The following is an 18,417-nucleotide window of genomic DNA, read 5'->3' on the forward strand; positions in this document are numbered from 1 at the left end:
CCAGGTAGAGCAAAGGGTCACTTTTTGGCACTCATCACCTTGGTCTTTTGTTCCCTCTGCCCCCCTTTGAAGAGACAGGAGAAAGGAGAGGATCCCTGTTACCTTCTTTCCTTCGAAAGAAAACAGTTTTCTCTAGATAACTTTCCCTTGGTACCCTAGATAATTGCTTAGGCAATGGGTATAGGGACGGAGGCTGATTTAGGCTGACTTATCGACTCTGCCTTGTACCATTCTGAACATAGATTCCCTGTCTGTAGTATAGAAATGTTGACAATTGCTCTTCAGATAGATGGGAGGATTAAGTAAGAACACGTGACATTTCTAGCACAGTGCTTGTCAGCTCCTCTTCCCTGGTTCAGCCTTAGACTACACACTTGTTGCCTTTGACATGGGAACCTCCCTCAAGAGAATAATAGAGAAGGTGAGAATTTATCTAGATAAAGCAAGGAGTTAATAGCTGATCCTGGGCCCTGGCAGCATAGGGGTCAGGTGTTCTCAGTTGCTCTACTGTGACTCAGCTGCAGGATTCTGTATGCTTTAATTGGAATAGGACTTTAGAGTAACCTGGGATCTCTGGGCTTCCTCTGTGGTGCTAAGAGGGAGCTGGAGAGTGGGCAGGTTAAATGCAGTATCCTGATGCAGAGTTGCTGTGAGTCCCCAGCCTACTTTTTTTCTTGCACTATCCCTGCAGTTCTTGGACTGACCCAGGATAGAATAGGCTTCAGATGAAAGTCTAAGGCAGGTGAGAGAGGGTTTAGGAATAAGAAGCCCTGCATCTCGTAATCCCTCCAGAGGCTACATTTCTACTTCTCACACTTGGGTGTTCTGAGGGCCTCAGGTATGGTTCCCAGGGAGTTCACTGTTTTCTACATTGTTGTCCTTACAGAAAATCAAAAACATTCCTCTTCTCCAGAATGCTTGGTATCTATGCAGAAAGTGATGGAGGGGTCAGAGCTGGAACTGGCCAAGGTACTTGGAGGATTCCAGATTTGGGGGAGGGGGAGAGAGGCTGAGGGACCTGCAGGCCTTCTCTCAACCCAAAGTGGGGGTGGTGGGTGCTTTGTTTTTAGGGCCCTTGGAAGCTGGAGGTAGTACCAGACAGCCACCTGTGTCTGAGCCAGAGGCCAATTCTGTCCAAGGATCCTAGAAGTCTGTGATCTTCTGACAGAGAGGTTTACTAGACCAACACTGAGGGCCACGATGGAGACCTGGCAGGAATCAGGTCTCACCCAGTGATCATATTTTTCTTTTTAGTTCAGTTGACTTCATTCTCTCTGTTGTTTCCCGGCGCTGGCCTGAAGAAGGGGCCTTAAGATTTAAGCCTGGGAACTTAGCTGTACAGGAATCCTGACACCTGGCTTTTTGCACAGTGTGCATGGAGTCCTTGGTGAAAAACAATGAAGTATCTTCTGGGGTTGTTAAGGATGGTAGCCTGGAACTGCTGATTAAAGGAATTTTGGAAGACAGTAGCTCAACGTCCCCAAAACAGTGGGAGTACTGGGAAGAGAGACAGCCCCACTCAGTGGCTGCCTCCTGTTTGGCTTCTAGATGACAATGCTGCTCTTATACCATGCTACCATGAGCTCCAGAAGCCCCCGGGACTGGGAGCAGTTTGAATATAGGATTCAGGTATGCTCTTGCATCTCTACCCCACTTGTCTGCCAGCCTGGACTTCCCTCACCCTGTGTTCTTACCTTTGAACAGTGCATCTTGTTCTCTGAAAAACCATGACTGTAGTAATAGCAGCCATTTATTGTAGAAAATCTGGAAAATACTGAGAGGCACAAAAAAGAAAATAATACTTGCCAGTAATCTCGTTCTCATACATGACTGCTAACTTTTTAAAGGACAGACTTCAGAGTCTTTTTTTTTTTAACTGTTCTGTGTATTTGGATAATACATAGAAATTATTCTCCTTTCATAAATGTGCCCCTGCATAATGCATTCCACATACCTCATTCTTTCCTCCAGTAGGGTTTTCTGAAAGAGGGCAGCATAGTTAGGACTAAAAGCTTTCTCCCTGTGCCGCCTTCTTTGAAGTCAGTTAAGAAGTGAAGTCTGTTAGAAACTTGGATTCTGGATCTGTAGGGAAGGCTGCAGGGGTGGAGCAAGTGGGGTGAGTGTATCTCTAGTCCACTGTGGTAGAGTGGGCACTGGGGCTTTGGCTCTGAAAGAAACAGTCCGATACAACAGGTTCTAGGACACAGGAGAACCTGGGATAGGCACTGCTGGGATGGAGTCCTGAGCCCACCCAGAAGCTTCTCTGACACCACAGTGACCCTCCTTTTCTCTTTCCGTGGCTCAGGCTGAGTTAGCTGTCATCCTGAAGTTTATGCTAGACCATGAGGATGGACTAAACCTTACTGAGGACCTACAGAACTTCTTGGAGAAAGGTGAGTAGGTCACTCCTGAGGATCCCCTCATCTCTGAGCAAAGGACTGCTGGGATCCTGGTTTTGATGAACTGGGGAAGGGTTTTAACTGTCCCAACCACAAAGCACAGAGTTGGCACTTAGAAATGGTGTGTGTGTGTTGGAGGAATGATTTCTGGGCTATGTTGCTAGTACCTCAGTTCCTGTGGTCCACCTCCCTGCTGCCTGGCAGTAGGTCAGCAGGGCGTTTATGAGTCATCTCTTCTGCTGTTAGGGTGTCCATGATCACCACCCCTATCTTTTTTTTTTTTTTTTTTTTTTAAACATCACTACTCTAAGCTTAGAAGCTGGGGGATACATAGTCTCTTTTTAAGTAGGTTTTCCCATCATGAAGCTTACGTTCTAGGTGGAGGCAGATACATAAAAACCAGTAAGCATGATAAGGGAGCAAAGTACAGAATATGCCAGATGTCCTATTGGCCATATAATAGAAAGAGTGAGAGTTCTGCCAGTCTTCTGATAAAGAGTTCAGCTGATGATGATAGGAATAAGATGTAGGTCTGGGCAAGTTCTTTTCTGGCTGTTGAATTTGGTGTTCCTCTTGTTCTTCCATGGAAGCTGTAGGCACTGTAGGCAAAACAAAGAGGCCCGTCAGACGTCTAGTAGGAGGGGTTGAAGGATGGGGGAAGGAGAGGTGTGATGAGGTGGAGTCCTGCAAATGTGCTCATGGGAACCAAGGGAAGAGAAGGTTTGGAGAAAGAGTGTGGTATAAGAGCTCAAAATGGGTACGTTCTGGAAGGTCAGAGGCTCCAACATGAGAGCTGTTGGGGGTGGGGGGAACCCTGTACAAGACTTCCAAGCTGCCTCTGAGTGGTGGCACGAGGGACTCTCTCATGCCACTGTGCTTTTCTGAGCACTGATGCTCTGACAGATGGAAGCCTTGCACTTGATTTTGGTTAGAGACCCTGACCTCTGGGGTCAGGTGATGGAAGTCTTTCCTCCCTCACCCCCGCCCCTAACCTTTCTTGGTTTGTTTCTCTGCTTCTTACCCCTAGTTCCTGTCTCTTCCACCTGTTCCAGCACATTGTCTGAAGAGCTCTCCCCACCCAGTCACCATGCCAAGAGGGAGGTTCGCTTCCTAGAGCTACAGAGGGTTGCCTCCTCTTCTAGTGGGAACAAGTATGTCCTGGGCTTCTCTTCTTGGGAGGGGGCTGCCACACCCATCCTGTCCTCATTCCTTGTCTTCTGGAGACTAAGCGGTTGATCAGGTTCTTTTGTCTTCAGGGAGGGTTGGAGGATGCTGTGGGCCTTAGATTTCCTCATGTGAACCCTGAGGGAATCTGGGGCATTGGGAACTGTTTGGAATCTGTTATGGGTAGGCCTCCCTCAAAGGCTGTTTTTTGTGTGTGTGTGTGTGTGTGTGTGTGTGTGTGTGTGTCTGGGATTTGAACTTAGGTCTTCATACTTGTGAACAGGCACTCTACTACTACTACTACTTGAGCCATATTTCTAGTTTGTTTTGCTCTGGTTATTTTGGAGATGGAGTCTCGGAACTATTTGCCTGGGCTGACCTTGCACCATGATTCTCCCATTCTCAGCCTTCTAAGTAGCCAGGATTGCACGTGTGAGCCTTTGGCATCTGGTGTCAAAGGCAGTTCTTATTTAGGAGTTCCCTTCTTTCCTGGGGAATACATTCCCAGACTCTCCAACAAAGAACTTAAGGCACAGAGAAGTCAGAAGAAAAGTGTGTCTTGGTCATTTCATGAGACATGAGATAGCACTGCACGTGGAACCCAGGTGCATGGGCATCCCAACCTGTGCTCCCAGCTCCTACTCCACCCTTGCTCCACTTCCCTGTCTGCTAATGGTTATTTCAGATCTTAGGTTCTTACCTTGGATCTGTGCCATCTCCTTAGCTTCCTCTCAGGTTCTCCAGCCTCCCCTATGGGTGACATCCTGCAAACCCCACAGTTCCAGATGAGACGACTGAAGAAACAGCTGGCAGATGAAAGAAACAATAGGGATGAGCTGGAGCTGGAGCTGGCGGAGAGCCGCAAGCTCCTCACTGAGAAAGGTGGGTGCTTGGTACCCTATGGATGTGAGTGAACAGGCGGCATTTGGGGTTTTTATCCAGGGAAGCTCTGGGGACAGGTTAGCCTCCCATGTTGTTCCTGGAGCTTAGAGCACAGACCTGGGACAAAGGTCAGGCTGACTTTCCTGGAAGCTGGGTTTTGTTCTTGCCTCAGTGCCCCCTTTCCTGTAGATTGTACACTGTGTGTCTCCTCCTCCCTCTTTCTGCTCCCGTGGTTCTTTGCTGAGTCTTTTCTCCTCCCCATGCTGTGGGGCAGACGCACAGATGGCCATGATGCAGCAGCGCATTGACCGCCTGGCTCTGCTGAGTGAGAAGCAAGTGGCCAACTTGCCAGAGCCCAGAGAGCTTGAGGAGCTACATGGCAAGAATGAGAGGTAACAGCTCTTCCTGTCCCTCCCAGTTCCCAGCCCCTGCCTGCTCCCATGCAAGAGCCATACTCCTCACTGCTCCCCTCCCTGGCAGCCTCACTATGCGGCTGCATGAGACTCTGAAACAGTGCCAGGACCTGAAGACAGAGAAGAATCAGATGGATCGCAAGATTAACCAGCTTTCTGAGGAGAATGGGGAGCTCTCCTTTAAGGTGAGGGATCAAAAACTCACCTATAAAGGTCTCTCAGGCTAAGGTTGTCTAGAAGGCTCCCAGCTCAGGCTTTGGTCTGACTCAGGACCTGTATACTTTGCCCATTTCCCTTTCCTGTAACTGGCTGCTGCTAAGGTACAGGGTGCAGCCCTAAATGTTGATGTGTAGCCCTGAATTAGAGGTGCGTTTAGATGTGATTGGATCAGAGAGAGGGAGGAATGATTGAAGGCAGTAGACCTCGCTTCAGGGAGCCTGCAGTGGTGGTGCCACCTTTGACCCTGGATGATGGGTTTCCCTCTCATGTCTCAGCTACGGGAGTTTGCCAGTCATCTGCAGCAACTCCAGGGTGCCCTCAATGAGCTGACGGAGGAGCACAGCAAGGCCACTCAGGAGTGGACAGAGAAGCAGACCCGGCTAGAGAAGGAGCTCAGCACAGCCCTGCAGGACAAGGTAATCTGCTGGGGAGTCAGCCACAATTTGGATCTGTGTGCAGAGTAAGCTCAGTTTACCACTCAGTTGTGCAGCGCCCTTGGGAGATGAGCTGCCTTCTCAGGGTTTAGTGGCATGTTGTCATGGCACGGTGTGGGCTTAAGTCCATGACACCTTTGAGCCCTGTCTGCTACATACATTGGATTGGATCTTGGACAAGGTAATCTCTAAAAAGATAACATGAAAACCTTTTCAGCTATTGTGGGATTGTGTATGTGAAACACTCACGTGAAGCTCTCTAGTGAATTAGTCATTTCAGCTTGCTTATCCCTCACCCTGAATGTTTGAGATCACAAGCATGTTAGCTTGAAGGTTTTCTGATTTTGGAATATTTGGAATATCTGCATAGTCTTTATGGGTTGAGCATCTCTAATCCAAAATGTAAAGTGTTCCTTCATGCAAAACTTGTTTTTGAGACCGAGTTGAGCTACATAGCTACATAGGCTGGTCTTGAACTATTTTCCTGCTTCTGCCTTCTGAGTGTTGGGATTGTAAGTATGTGCTGCCCTGCCTGGCTCAAAATTCAAAATGTTTTCAGTATCACATTGGAGCTCAGGAAGTTTTGGATTTCTAGTTAGGGATGCTCAACCTGTATTATTAATTGCTATTAATGAGAATTGAACTCTACCACACATTAAAACCATGCAGCTGTGGGCAAGGCACTTAGCATCTAACTGTCGGGCTCTGCTTTGTAAGAGAGAGCAGACTTGTATGTGGGTTGTGTGTGGGTTAGGAGTTCAGAGATGTAGTCAGCAGTGTCTGGCATATAACCAACAAAGTGGCATGGGCCTGGAGCTGCTGGGGCTCTGCTGGTGCCCAGGTGCTGTTTTTAAGCTGGTGGTGATTTGGATAATTGGGGAGTTGAGGCTTGTCTGAGGAAGAATATACGGTAAGAAAATTGGAAGTAAGCTCTGTAGCTTATGTTGTAACTTTAACTCAGCCCCTAGAACTTGGGACTAGCAGAGTCCCTCATTAGTCCAGGTCCATGGTTTCTGAGTTTTTTTTTTCCTAGGCTAGGGCAAAGGGAGATCTTGGTAACAAGATGGTAGGGTCTCATGTTTTGCCTGGGCTCATGAGGACCCGAGTGGTAATCTGGTACCTGTTCCACCTCTCTCTTCACTTGGGTCTCATTTACTCCTAGAAATGCCTTGAAGAAAAAAATGAAATCCTTCAGGGAAAACTTTCACAGCTGGAAGAGCGTTTGGCTCAGCTGCCAGAGAATCCATCTCAGGAGAAGGGTGAAGTGCTGGGTGATGTCTTGCAGGTAGGAGTACATAGGAGCAGCCAGTAAGGCTTGCATGCTGGGGTTGTTTCCTGCACCCCTCAGTTCCTACAGGGGGTGTGGTGATTGAGGAATCATGCTGTCCCACTGATCTCTTTATTGCACCAGCTGGAAACCCTGAAGCAAGAGGCAGCCACTCTTACTGCAAACAACACCCAGCTCCAAGCCAGAGTGGAGACCCTGGAGAGCGAGCAGGGCCAGCAGAAAGCCCAGCTGCTCGCTGAGCGGGACCGCTTTGAAGACGAAAAGCAGCAGCTGGCCAGCCTCATTGCAGACCTGCAGAGCTCCATCTCCAACCTTGGCCAGGCCAAGGAGGAGCTGGAGCAGGCCTCCCAGGCACAGGGGGCCCGGTTGACTGCCCAGGTGGCCTCTCTGACCACAGAGATCACCACGCTCAATGCCACCCTCCAACAGCAGAATCAAGAACTGATCAGTGTGAAGCAGCAGGCCAAAAAGGAGCAAGCCCAGCTCGCACAGACCCTCCAACAGCAAGAACAGGCCTCCCAGGGCCTCCGTCACCAGGTGGAGCAGCTGAGCAGCAGTCTGAAACAGAAGGAGCAGCAGTGGGAAGAGGCAGTGAAGGAGCAGGAGGCAGCCAAGCGGGACCATGCACAGCAACTGGCCACTGCTTCCGAGGCACGAGAGTCCTCTATAAAGGAGCGGGATACTGCTCGCCAGCAGCTGGAGGCATTGGAAAAGGAGAAGGCTGCAAAGCTAGAGATTCTGCAGCAGCAACTCCAGGCTGCTAATGAAGCCTGGGACAGTGCCCAGACATCAGTGACAAAGGTCCAGCAGGAGAAGGCAGAGTTGAGCCAAAAGGTGGAGGAACTCCGTGCCCATGTTGAAGCAGCCCACCAGGAGCAGTGTCAGGCCCAGGCCCAGGTGACACAGCTTGAGGCCCAGCTGAAGGCTGAGCAGCAAAAAGCAACTGAGAGAGAAAAGGTAGCCCAGGAGAAGGGAGAGCTCCAGGAGCAGCTCCAGGTTCTCACAGAGTCCTTGAAGACTGCCAAGGGCAACTTGGAAGAGGAGAAGCGCAGAGCCGCAGATGCCCTGGAGGAGCAGCAGCGTTGTGTTTCAGAGCTGAAGGCAGAGTCTCGGAGCCTGGTGGAGCAGCGTAAGCAGGAACAGAAGGAGCTAGAAGAAGAGAAGGCTGGGCGCAAGGCGCTTGAGGCCCGATTACAGCAGCTTGTGGCAGCCAGTCAGGCTGAGACTAAAGCCCTGCAGCAGGAGCTGGCAGAGGCCACGGCCTCCCAGCACAGGGCTGAGAGTGAGTGTGAGCAGCTTGCCAAGGAAGTCGCCACTTGGCGGGGGCGGTATGAGGACAGCCAACAAGAAGGGGCACAACATGGCGCCATGTTGCAGGAACAGCTGGTGACCTTGAAGGAGGAGTATGAGAGGTCCTGCCAGGAGCTGCAGGAGGCAAAAGAGAAGGTGGCAGGGATAGAGGCCCACAGAGAGCTCCAGATAAGCCGGCAGCAGAGTGAGCTAGCCCAGCTCCATGCCAGCCTGGCCAGAGCCTTGCAGCAGGTCAAGGAGAAGGAGATTAGAGCCCAGAAACTGGCAGATGATCTCTCTTCTCTGCAGGAGAAGATGGCTGCCACCAGCAAGGAGGTGGCTCGCCTGGAGGCCTTGGTGCGCAAGGCAGGTGAGCAGCAGGAAACAGTCCCCCGTGAGCTGCTCAAGGAGCCCCCGAGGGCTGGCGACAGAGATTCCGAGTGGCTGGAAGAGCCTCAGGACCGGCCATTGTGCAGCACTCAGGCAGCACTGCAGGCCATGGAGCGTGAGGCCGAGCAAATGGGCAGTGAGCTGGAGAGGCTGCGAGCAGCACTGATGGAGAGCCAGGGGCAGCAGCAGGAGGAGCGTGGGCAACAAGAGAGGGAGGTGGCAAGGCTGACCCAGGAGCGCAGCCGGGCCCAAGCTGACCTTGCCCTGGAGAAGGCAGCCAAGGCAGAGCTTGAGATGCGGCTGCAGAATGCCCTCAATGAACAGCGTGTGGAATTTGCTACCCTGCAAGAGGCACTGGCCAATGCCCTGACGGAAAAAGAGGGCAAAGACCAGGAGCTGGCCAAACTTCGAGGGCAAGAGGCATCTCTGAGAACAGAGCTGAGGGAGCTTCAACAGATCATGGAGCAGCTGCAGGCACGCCTGGCTAAGAAAGAAAAGGAACACCGGCAGCCTGCAGGGGTAGCCAGTGGAGAAGATGCTTCCGGACCAGCAGTCCGGTTGGAGGCAGCTGGAAAGATGGAGGTGCCAGGCCCTGAGCTGGAGGGTCTGCGGGCACAAGTGAGCAAGCTGGAGCAGCAGTGCCACCAGCAGCAGGAACAGGCTGATGGCCTGGCACAAAGCCTTGAGTCTGAGCGTGCCTCTCGGGCTGAGCAGGAAAAGGCCCTAGAGACTCTGCAGAGCCAGTTAGAAGAGAAGGTGCAGGAGCTGGGGCAGAGTCAAGCTGCCTCGGCCTCAGCCCAAAAGGAGTTGACCACTCTCCGCGCCAAGGTCCAAGACCACAGCAAGACTGAGGAGGAGTGGAAGGCCCAGGTGGCCCGGGGCCAGCAGGAAGCTGAAAGAAAAAGCAGCCTTATTAGCAGTTTGGAGGAGGAGGTGTCCATCTTGAACCGCCAGGTCCTGGAGAAGGAGGGGGAGAGCAAGGAGTTGAAGCGGCTGGTTGTGGCTGAGTCAGAGAAGAGCCAGAAACTAGAGGAGAGGTTGCGCCTGCTCCAGGCAGAGACGGTCAGCAACAGTGCCAGAGCCGCAGAACGCAGCTCAGCTCTGCGAGAAGAAGTGCAGAGCCTCCGGGAGGAGGTGGAGAAACAGCGCGTGGTTTCAGAGAACCTGCGGCAGGAGCTGGCCTCTCAGGCAGAGCGAGCTGAGGAGCTGGGCCAAGAATTGAAGGCGTGGCAGGAGAAGTTCTTCCAGAAGGAGCAGGCCCTCTCTGCCCTGCAGCTGGAGCACACCAGCACACAGGCCCTAGTAAGCGAGCTCCTACCAGCCAAGCACCTCTGCCAGCAGCTGCAGGCCGAGCAGGCAGCTGCCGAGAAACGCCACCGGGAAGAGCTGGAGCAGAGTAAGCAGGCAGCTGGTGGGCTGCGGGCAGAGCTGATGCGGGCCCAGCGGGAGCTCGGAGAGCTGGGGCCCCTGCGGCAGAAGGTGGCGGAGCAGGAGCGAGCAGCCCAGCAGCTGCGGGCAGAGAAGGCCAGCTATGCAGAGCAACTGAGCATGCTAAAGAAGGCACATGGCCTGCTGGCAGAGGAGAACCGAGGGCTGGGTGAGCGGGCCAACCTTGGCCGGCAGTTTCTGGAAGTGGAGCTGGACCAGGCCCGGGAGAAGTATGTCCAAGAGCTGGCAGCTGTGCGTGCTGACGCTGAGACCCGTCTGGCTGAGATGCAGCAGGAAACACAGAGCACTACCCAAGAGCTGGAGGTGATGACTGCCAAGTATGAGAGTGCCAAGGTGAAGGTCCTAGAGGAGAGGCAGCGGTTCCAGGAGGAGAGGCAGAAACTCACTACACAGGTAAGAAGCCCAGCTCAACCACACCCCCAAAGATCCAGACCCAAAGAGAGCTGGGACATTGTTCCTCTGCACTCCACAGCTTCCCTCACTGTCACACTGTCCCTCAGAAAAGGACAGCAGAAAGAGAGAGGTGGCTAGCAGACTTCAAGTCCATTGTTCTTCTTGTTTTAAAGAAAATGTCAGTGGCCTTCTCTGAAAGCTCTGTCCCTGTCCCTGGAAAGTCAAGTCATGACAACCACCAACCCATTTAGAGGTACATCTGTCCCTAAAGGCTCCATGGACCACAGGGGACTAGAAGCAGCTAAACTATCTTTTTTTTTTTTTTTGGAGTGTGTGTGTGTACGTGTGTGTGTGCTGCGGAGGATGGAGCCCAGAGCCTTCTGCATGTGAGGCAAGCACTCTGTCACTGAGCTACATTCTAAGCCTCAAACTGATGTTTTTAAAATAACTGCACATAGTCCCTGGGGGAAAGTATCAAAGCCCAGGTAAGATCAGCCTGACAGTAGGCTGGTACCCCTTGGCCTCTCACTGTCTGCATTGCTCCTCCCCCACGCACAGGTGGAACAACTAGAGGTATTTCAGAGAGAGCAGACTAAGCAGGTAATGCCTGGGGTTCTTGATAAACGCTGGCTGCTTAAGCGGTGACCAGTCTCAGTGCATGACCCCGGCTGCAGCTTGCCTCCACCAGCTCCTGTTGTGAACTGTTTGTGAAGGGGGCAGGTACAAGCCATGGACTCCAGGCCCAGGCTGCCCAGGAGTGTGGTGTGTTGGGCCCTTCTTGGGCCTCATCCCACCCATCCCAGGTCGGCCTCTTCATCTTTCTGCACTTTCTCTCTCCTGCCTGTCAGGGACAAAGGGCAGCATAGGGTTCATCTTTCTCAGACCTGCACCAGTGACCAACTCAATCTTTGTGATTCCAAAACCTCTGGAATCCTATTTCTAGTTAGGGCCATCAAACTAAGAGGAAAAGCAGTTACCTGTGGGCCTTGTTTAGCATAGCACCCATCTTTCCCAGAGTATGGATTTTTTAAGGCAGCTCTCGCAGCATAGGAAGGGTAGTAGGCTCAGGACGCTTGCAAAATAGCCTTGGGGCCTTATACCTGAGCACAGCATAGAGCTATCTGGATAATGAAGGCCAAGGTTGAGAGGAGCAGAAGGGCTTTGCATCAGGCCCTATTACATTTGGCTGCCTCCCTCCATTTCACAAGGATCCCTCTGTGCTCTTGAGACACCATGGCTACATAGCTGGTATTTGGTGAGAGTACCTTTTTCATCCTTCTTTCTAGTCATCACAGACCTGAAGAATTGGGCCTTCCAGAGTCTGAGATGATTGGGGACAATCATACTGAAAAGCAAACAGTTAGCAATGGAGCCCTTGCCTCTTCCTCTGCCGCCTGGTTGTGTCTGAACTCCATAGAGGAGCTGGGATGATTGTGGCTGTTAAGATCCCTTTCACTACCTTCCTCCCTTTGATCTTCCTCTTTGTGGGAATTGGGGGGACTTGGCTATGTGGGCTTTCCCTGCTCTTGTCTAATAGCCATCTGTCCCCCCAGTGCTAACCACAGCGGCTGCACTGCGTTTCCATGGGCCCAGCCCTAATGGTCCATGGAAATGGGGAAGAGATCTGAGCATCTGAGGGCTTTGCTTTGGCATTTTCTGAGGGGAGGGAGGATGCCCTTGAAAACGTCTGCTAAAGCACTACACTAGGTTCCCTGTTCTTGCCCTGACAAGCAGCCCATGCAGCAGGTATTCCCTAACTAGAGGCCAGGGTTTCCTCTAGGAGAACTGGATAGGGGTCTGGGGAAACCCTCTGGTTTATCTGGACATCAAGAAAAAGTTTCCTGAGACATCTCATCTGCTCTTCCCTCCCCAGGTGGAGGAACTGAATAAGAAGCTGGCTGAGTGTGACCAAGCGAGCAAGGTGCAGCAGCAGAAGCTGAAGGTGGGACAGGCCTGGCTTCTGGCTGCCTCAGCGTGAGACGGGGGAGGGACGGGCTCTCTAAGCCCTCAGCCTTTGGTGGGTGTTGGGTCAGAGGAGGGGCACCCTGGGGACTGGTGGCCCAAGAGAGATTTGAGGCTCAGGAGCCCCTGCATGTGCCTTCTGGCAAGACGAGAGGTTCCCATCTCTCTAGACCTCCACTTTCCACTTTCACCTTTGATTCCTTTTTTGAGGCAAGGTCTCCTTCAAACTGGTCTCAAACTCATGATCTTCGTGCCTCAGCCTTCTGAGTGCTAGGATTGATAGTCATGCACCACCACGCCCAGCACAGTATTTTTAATGCTGTCAGCTGTGTTACCTTTTCTGCTGTAATGGTGGCTTTTTGTAGCATTAGGCTTCACAGCCTTGAGTCAGGGCAAAGGACTTGGACACCAGTGCCACTGGGACTTGCTAAAGCCCTGGTGGGCCCCAAGTGTTGGTGGAAGCTCCAAGCTTCATTTCTCCTGCTCCCCTTTCGTATGCCTCACATCATGTCACAATTACGTGATAAATATGTGTATTACGCTTCTTTGGGGTCCTGGCTCTGAACAGGGAGATGTAGGAGAGGCAAGGGTGGGAAGCGCCTATGCACCATCTGTAGCAGACCAGTTGCTGGTATTGCAGGTGACAAACTTGCTCTTGTGCTCTAGGTAGGAGGCAATGCTGCCATCATAAATAAAGCCCCCATGGGCTTTGGAGTCAGGTGGGCCAAGTTCCTACCTTACTCCACCCTAGTCACTGTCACCCTGGTTACTTTGCTTAAATCTCTGAACCCAGTCTCCTTGTCTCTGAAATGAGGACAAAGTGGTTTGGAGAAGTGAGTTCCCTGTCAGAGAGAGCTCATGTGCCCAGTGCCTAACACTGTGCCCAGCATTCTAAGGGCCACTTTCTCTTCCTCTGTGGGAAGACTGCATATGTAAAGACACTTTGTGCCTGGTTTCAAAGACAGCAAAGACCAGGCTGTTGGAACTGTCAGAGCCAGCAGATGGCATTAGTGGGTCAAAAGAGCATCCATGTGGACTTGGAGGCTGTGAGGAGTTAGGAGGATGTAGTTGCGGGGGTATTTGGGGGGTGGTGTACATTAGGGTAGGAGGTCCTGAGAACCGTGCAAGAGAATTTAGGGTCTGATACACCTGTGGGACTGAGAAGCTAGGGCTGGTCAGTGGATTGGGATGAGCAGTCAGACCGGCTTTTCTGACTGACCTGTTATTTTTAGGCCTTCCAAGCCCAGGGAGGTGAGAGCCAGCAGGAGGCCCAACGGCTTCAGGCCCAGCTGAATGAGCTGCAGGCCCAATTGAGCCAGAAGGAGCAGGCTGCTGAACACTACAAGCTGCAGGTGAGGCGCCCGGCTGGCCCATTGTGCCCTTCCACCTACCCTCTAGGCTATGCCATGCCCACCCACCCTATCTGCTCATACAGATGGAGAAAGCCAAGACCCATTATGATGCCAAGAAGCAGCAGAACCAAGAGCTGCAAGAGCAGCTGCGGGACCTGGAGCAGTTGCAGAAGGAGAATAAGGAGCTGCGGGTTGAAGCTGACCGTCTAGGCCGCGAGCTGCAGCAGGCTGGGCTGAAGACGAAGGAGGCTGAACAGACCTGCCACCATCTTACTGCCCAGGTGCGCAGCTTGGAGGCACAGGTAAGCATCTGCCTAAACAGACTCACCTCGCCCCTGTCGTATTGTACTCCTGTGCCTTCCTTTCTGAGGCCACCCCTTCCCCTAGGTTTCCTTTTTTTAAATTTTTATTTGATTGTTTTTACATTTTCTCACATGTGTATACATTGTTTGGGCCACCTCCCCCCTAGGCTTCCTTTCATTCTCCTTCCCAGGTTGCTCATGCAGACCAGCAACTGCGAGACCTGGGTAAATTCCAGGTGGCAACTGATGCCTTAAAGAGCCGTGAGCCCCAGGCGAAATCCCAGCTGGACCTGAGTATTGACAGTCTGGATCTGAGCTTTGAGGAGGGGACCCCATGCAGTATCACCAGGTCAGAAGGCACACCTCCACACTTCTGAGCGCCTGCTGTTCAGCAGGCTGTGGTTCTAGGCACTGGGCTAGGAAGATAAATAAGATGTGTGGAAGCTTATTCTTAGAGAAGAATAAAGTATTACAGGTGGGTTGGTATGCTTAGGGCACACAAAAGTAAAAAGAAGTGAGGTCAGCAAAGGCTCCATAGCTGTTGCTACACAGGTTTGTGCACCAGCTGGACAGAGGAACATAGTGTGAGCACAGGCAGAGGAGGAGCCTGGCTGGGTGGGCCCCGAAGCCCAGAGGCTGGCTGGACTCTTGCTTGGAGGCTGGCATTTAGACTTGATCCCAAAGGCACTGAGGAACCTCAGAAGGGCTGAAATTGAGGAGTATGTGGTTGGATTTGCATCTTGGAAAGCTTATTCTGACTGGAGGTGTGGCTTAAGCAGCAGAGTGCTTGCCTAGCAAGCCTGAAGCCCTGAGTTCAAATCCCAGTAGCAGTGGTGGAGGGGGAATATTATTATTCTGATAACCAGTGTAGAAGTTAATGCTGGAAACACAATGATTGTTTTTATTAAAGAAATACTTTCATTGCACTTACTGTGTGTCACTGTTCTAAGCACTTAAAAATTTTAACTACTTATTTGTCCCCCAGCAATCTCTGAGGTAGGTTCTAATTTATTATATCTCCTTAAATATATGAAACTGGAGCATAGAGTGGCAGTCACTGGCCCAAGGTCCCAGTGGTGGAGTGGTGGGGTTTGAACTTGGGCAGCCTGGCTTTAACTATTCAGCTGCCTCTCTGAGATGCCATTCTAAGTCGAGGGGAGAGGAGCCAAAGTTGATTAAGAAGGATGTGTACACCAAGAGGGGTGTGGTTAGGAGAGCATCTTAAGTGGCTAGGGGTGACTGGGCTTCAGCAGGAGAGGTCAGATCGCACCTGTGTGTTGTGGTGTTGTGGTTTGTGAGGAGGATCCACTTAGTAAGGTAGGAGATGCAGGAGAAAGAACAGACAGAGGGCTTAGTTTGGCATCTATTCATTGTGAACTAGCTGTGGCATTTGGGTAATGTCTGTACTGTTGGATATCTGGGCCTGAGAGCAGGGTCTGGACTAAAGCAGATTATCTGGGAGTTGCTGATATGGAGGTAGGGAGAAGCCATGAGAGTGTCCTGAAAGAAGGGCCCACGTCAAGGGCTCTTCTTGGTACCTCTGACAAATCAGAACAAGGGGGTGCTTAACTATACATGCCTGTAATAAGTAGGAAATGGTCACTTTGGAGCAAAGGGATAGACAAAGTGCTTTCTAGCCCCAAGAACTGCACCTCAGCTGATTTCTTTTCTATATAGTAAGCTGCCTCGTACCCAGCCAGATGGTACCAGCGTCCCTGGAGAGCCAGCTTCACCCATCTCTCAGCGCCTGCCCCCCAAGGTAGAATCCCTGGAGAGTCTCTACTTCACCCCCATCCCTGCTCGGGGTCAGGCTCCCCTGGAGAGCAGCCTAGACTCCCTGGGGGACGTCTTTCCGGACTCAGGCCGTAAGACCCGCTCCGCCCGCAGGCGCACCACGCAAATCATCAACATCACCATGACCAAGGTCAGGCTGGGGTGTGGGACTCATGGACTGTAATGCCCACTTCTCAAAAGTGTCTTTCCATTGTGTCCTTAGTCGGGAAGAGGCAGGGATGACCAAGCAGTCTATATGGTACAGATGGGAAAGCTGAGATCTTGTGACAGTGACTTGCTTTAGGGCCTCTTCTGTGGAATAGGGCAGGGCTGGAATTAGACCTACCCTTTCCATGTGTAGCCCTGAATTCTATGCAGGCTGATGGCAGAGAATAGGGGACATTGCATTCTGGGCCTGAGGCACCCTATGCAGCCAAGATGCATTGTGGCCCTCAGCAGACTGCTGCTGCTGGGTTCTGGATTCTTGCCCTTGCTTATGTCTCTAGGAGGAGGCTGGGGAGAAGTGCCTTTGGTATAGGAGGGAAGACCTCTGTGCAGGGTGCCCTCTGCTACCAAGAAGCTAGAGAAGTTACAGAAGATGATTGGACTCCAGCTACCTTGATGGAGGGACAGCAGAGGCAATGGGCTGACCCTGACTGTATAGCTCAGGACACAGGTTCTAGCTTCTGCCCAGCCACATCCTTGCTGTGCAGTCTGGGGCTACTCACATCATTTTTTTGCACCTCACCTTCAAAATGGGCTGATAACCTATCTTTCCTCACCCAAGTGCTGCTAACAGACTTTAAAAAATGGATAGAGAAATCAACAACCTTAGCACCTTGTGAGGGCTTTTACAACAAAGGCCCATTTGCAGACATGCAAACTGAGGACCCTTTGCAAAGCAGTGTGCTGCAGCTCTGGGGGCTAGAGGAGAGGGGGACGAAAGGGAGCTTTGCAGTGTCAGGCTTCCCTGCCCTCTGCAATCATTCTCTCTTCCAGAAGGTAGATGTGGAGGAGCCAGACAGTGCCAACTCATCCTTCTATAGCACACAGTCTGCCCCTGCTTCCCAGGCCAGCCTGCGAGCCACCTCTTCTACCCAGTCTCTAGCCCGCCTGGGCTCTCCTGATGATGGTAACTCAGCTCTGCTCAGCCTGCCTGGCTACCGACCCACCACTCGAAGTTCTGCTCGCCGCTCCCAGGCTGGGGTGTCCAGTGGAGCACCACCAGGTGAGGGAACTGTGGAGACTTACCACATCCCAAAACTAGACTGGAAGTGGATCTTGGCACAGAGATCCTGGCAAGCTTTTACAAACCCAAGACTGGCCTCCTGGCTACCTTCCTGCAACAGCACCACTCACGTCTCCTGTCTGTAGTCTCTGGCCTTGCCTGTCTATGTAGACTGGGGCAATCAGAACCAGGAATGCTCACCAAAAGACCTAATTCCCAGTGTTAAGTGACACCTGTTGGGACTCCCCCATCCCCCTTCCTGGGAAGTGGTGGGCTGTTGGGAGGGCCAGGCTGGCCAGCCATTTCTTTGCCCTTGGGGTTCCAGGGACTCTCCTGAGTATCAGTTCCTGGCCCTCAGTCTCTTGGTATGGGGTAACAAGCGTTCGCAGGTGAATGAGATGTTGGCACAGTCTTTGCTTATGACCTCTTCTGGCCTCCCCAGGGAGACAGCAGTCAGCATGCCCCATGAGAGAACACTCTGTGTGCCCACCCACACCCCCAGCAGTGAAGCAGAGCAGGACTGCTGTGCCAGGCTCAAAGTCCCCAGGGGAGGTGGGAATGTGCTGGCAGCAAAATCTGGTGAGACAACAGGGCCCATGGACCACGTGCTGACCCTAGCCCCATTTGTTCCCACTTTTGTCCTCTGTAGGAAGGAACAGCTTCTACATGGGCACTTGCCAGGATGAGCCTGAGCAGCTGGGCGACTGGAACCGCATCGCAGAATTGCAGCAGCGCAACCGAGTGTGTCCCCCACACTTGAAGACCTGCTATCCCCTGGAGTCCAGGGTGAGCCCTGGGGTCACTGTATAAGATCTCTCATGAGGGCCCTCCCTTGGCTTCTCACCTAAAGGCCACCTGCTGGTCTAACTGGTGCCCCGGGTCTCTGGCCTGCTGAGGAGAGTGAGCTCATGCTTCCAGATGGAATGGCCAGAAGGCATAGCTCCGAGGTGAAGTCACTGAGAGGCAGGAGCACAGAGGCGTCTACTCAGGACTTCTGGCCATTCATCCTAGGTGTAGGTAGAGAACAGGAAGGGAGGCCTTTTAAAGTAGGAAGGATCCAGCTGCTCCAAGTGTCAGGTATATGAGCAGTCCAGACTCAGCCCCAGTTCTGGCTCCAAACAGCTGGGGCCTGCTGACTGCTGCTTCCACTCTCTGCAGCCTTCCCTAAGCCTGGCCACCATCACTGATGAGGAAATGAAAACTGGAGACCCCCAGGAGACCCTGCGCCGAGCCAGCATGCAGCCAACCCAGATTGCTGAGGGCACAGGCATCACCACCCGACAGCGCAAACGAGTCTCCTCAGAGACCCACCATGGCCCCGGCACCCCCGAGGTAGACAGGACTGGCTTCTGTGTTTTGTTCTATTATCTGTACTGTGCCCAGATCAGACTCGGCTCCTTTCAGAAGTGGATTAGAGCCTTTTCTCCATGAGTTAGTTGGGGAGGGGATCATATTGACTGCAAATCTACTCTAATTCAG

The 18,417-nt window shown here is 52.3% G+C and overlaps 1 protein-coding gene and 1 long non-coding RNA gene across 8 annotated transcripts in view; one reads left to right on the plus strand and one right to left on the minus strand.

Moving 5' to 3' along the window:
• The window catches only part of Numa1 (nuclear mitotic apparatus protein 1), a 68,214-nt gene that overhangs the window by 48,221 nt on the left and 1,576 nt on the right, over positions 1 to 18,417 (plus strand). For 6 of the 7 annotated variants that reach the window (XM_074084026.1, XM_074083999.1, XM_074084006.1 and 3 more), the window contains exons 5-23: positions 887 to 969; positions 1,549 to 1,629; positions 2,306 to 2,393; positions 3,427 to 3,550; positions 4,288 to 4,445; positions 4,720 to 4,837; positions 4,926 to 5,043; positions 5,353 to 5,493; positions 6,674 to 6,796; positions 6,923 to 10,321; positions 10,880 to 10,921; positions 12,195 to 12,263; positions 13,516 to 13,635; positions 13,719 to 13,937; positions 14,129 to 14,286; positions 15,615 to 15,861; positions 16,710 to 16,938; positions 17,588 to 17,724; positions 18,097 to 18,270. In XM_074084026.1, the coding sequence (XP_073940127.1) occupies positions 887 to 969; positions 1,549 to 1,629; positions 2,306 to 2,393; positions 3,427 to 3,550; positions 4,288 to 4,445; positions 4,720 to 4,837; positions 4,926 to 5,043; positions 5,353 to 5,493; positions 6,674 to 6,796; positions 6,923 to 10,321; positions 10,880 to 10,921; positions 12,195 to 12,263; positions 13,516 to 13,635; positions 13,719 to 13,937; positions 14,129 to 14,286; positions 15,615 to 15,861; positions 16,710 to 16,938; positions 17,588 to 17,724; positions 18,097 to 18,270 (5,828 nt within the window). The remainder of the gene's footprint in view (positions 1 to 886; positions 970 to 1,548; positions 1,630 to 2,305; positions 2,394 to 3,426; positions 3,551 to 4,287; positions 4,446 to 4,719; positions 4,838 to 4,925; positions 5,044 to 5,352; positions 5,494 to 6,673; positions 6,797 to 6,922; positions 10,322 to 10,879; positions 10,922 to 12,194; positions 12,264 to 13,515; positions 13,636 to 13,718; positions 13,938 to 14,128; positions 14,287 to 15,614; positions 15,862 to 16,709; positions 16,939 to 17,587; positions 17,725 to 18,096; positions 18,271 to 18,417) is intronic. The other variant, XM_020160931.2, reaches the window with a different exon arrangement.
• LOC141425823 (uncharacterized) lies at positions 2,750 to 4,371 on the minus strand. Its single transcript, XR_012450956.1, has 2 exons — positions 4,264 to 4,371; positions 2,750 to 2,998 (listed from the first exon to the last, which is right to left on the minus strand). It is a non-coding gene; the product is annotated as an uncharacterized lncRNA (long non-coding RNA).

The sequence above is a fragment of the Castor canadensis genome, chromosome 1 (genome assembly GCF_047511655.1).
Source record: "Castor canadensis chromosome 1, mCasCan1.hap1v2, whole genome shotgun sequence".
NCBI lineage: Eukaryota > Metazoa > Chordata > Mammalia > Rodentia > Castoridae > Castor > Castor canadensis.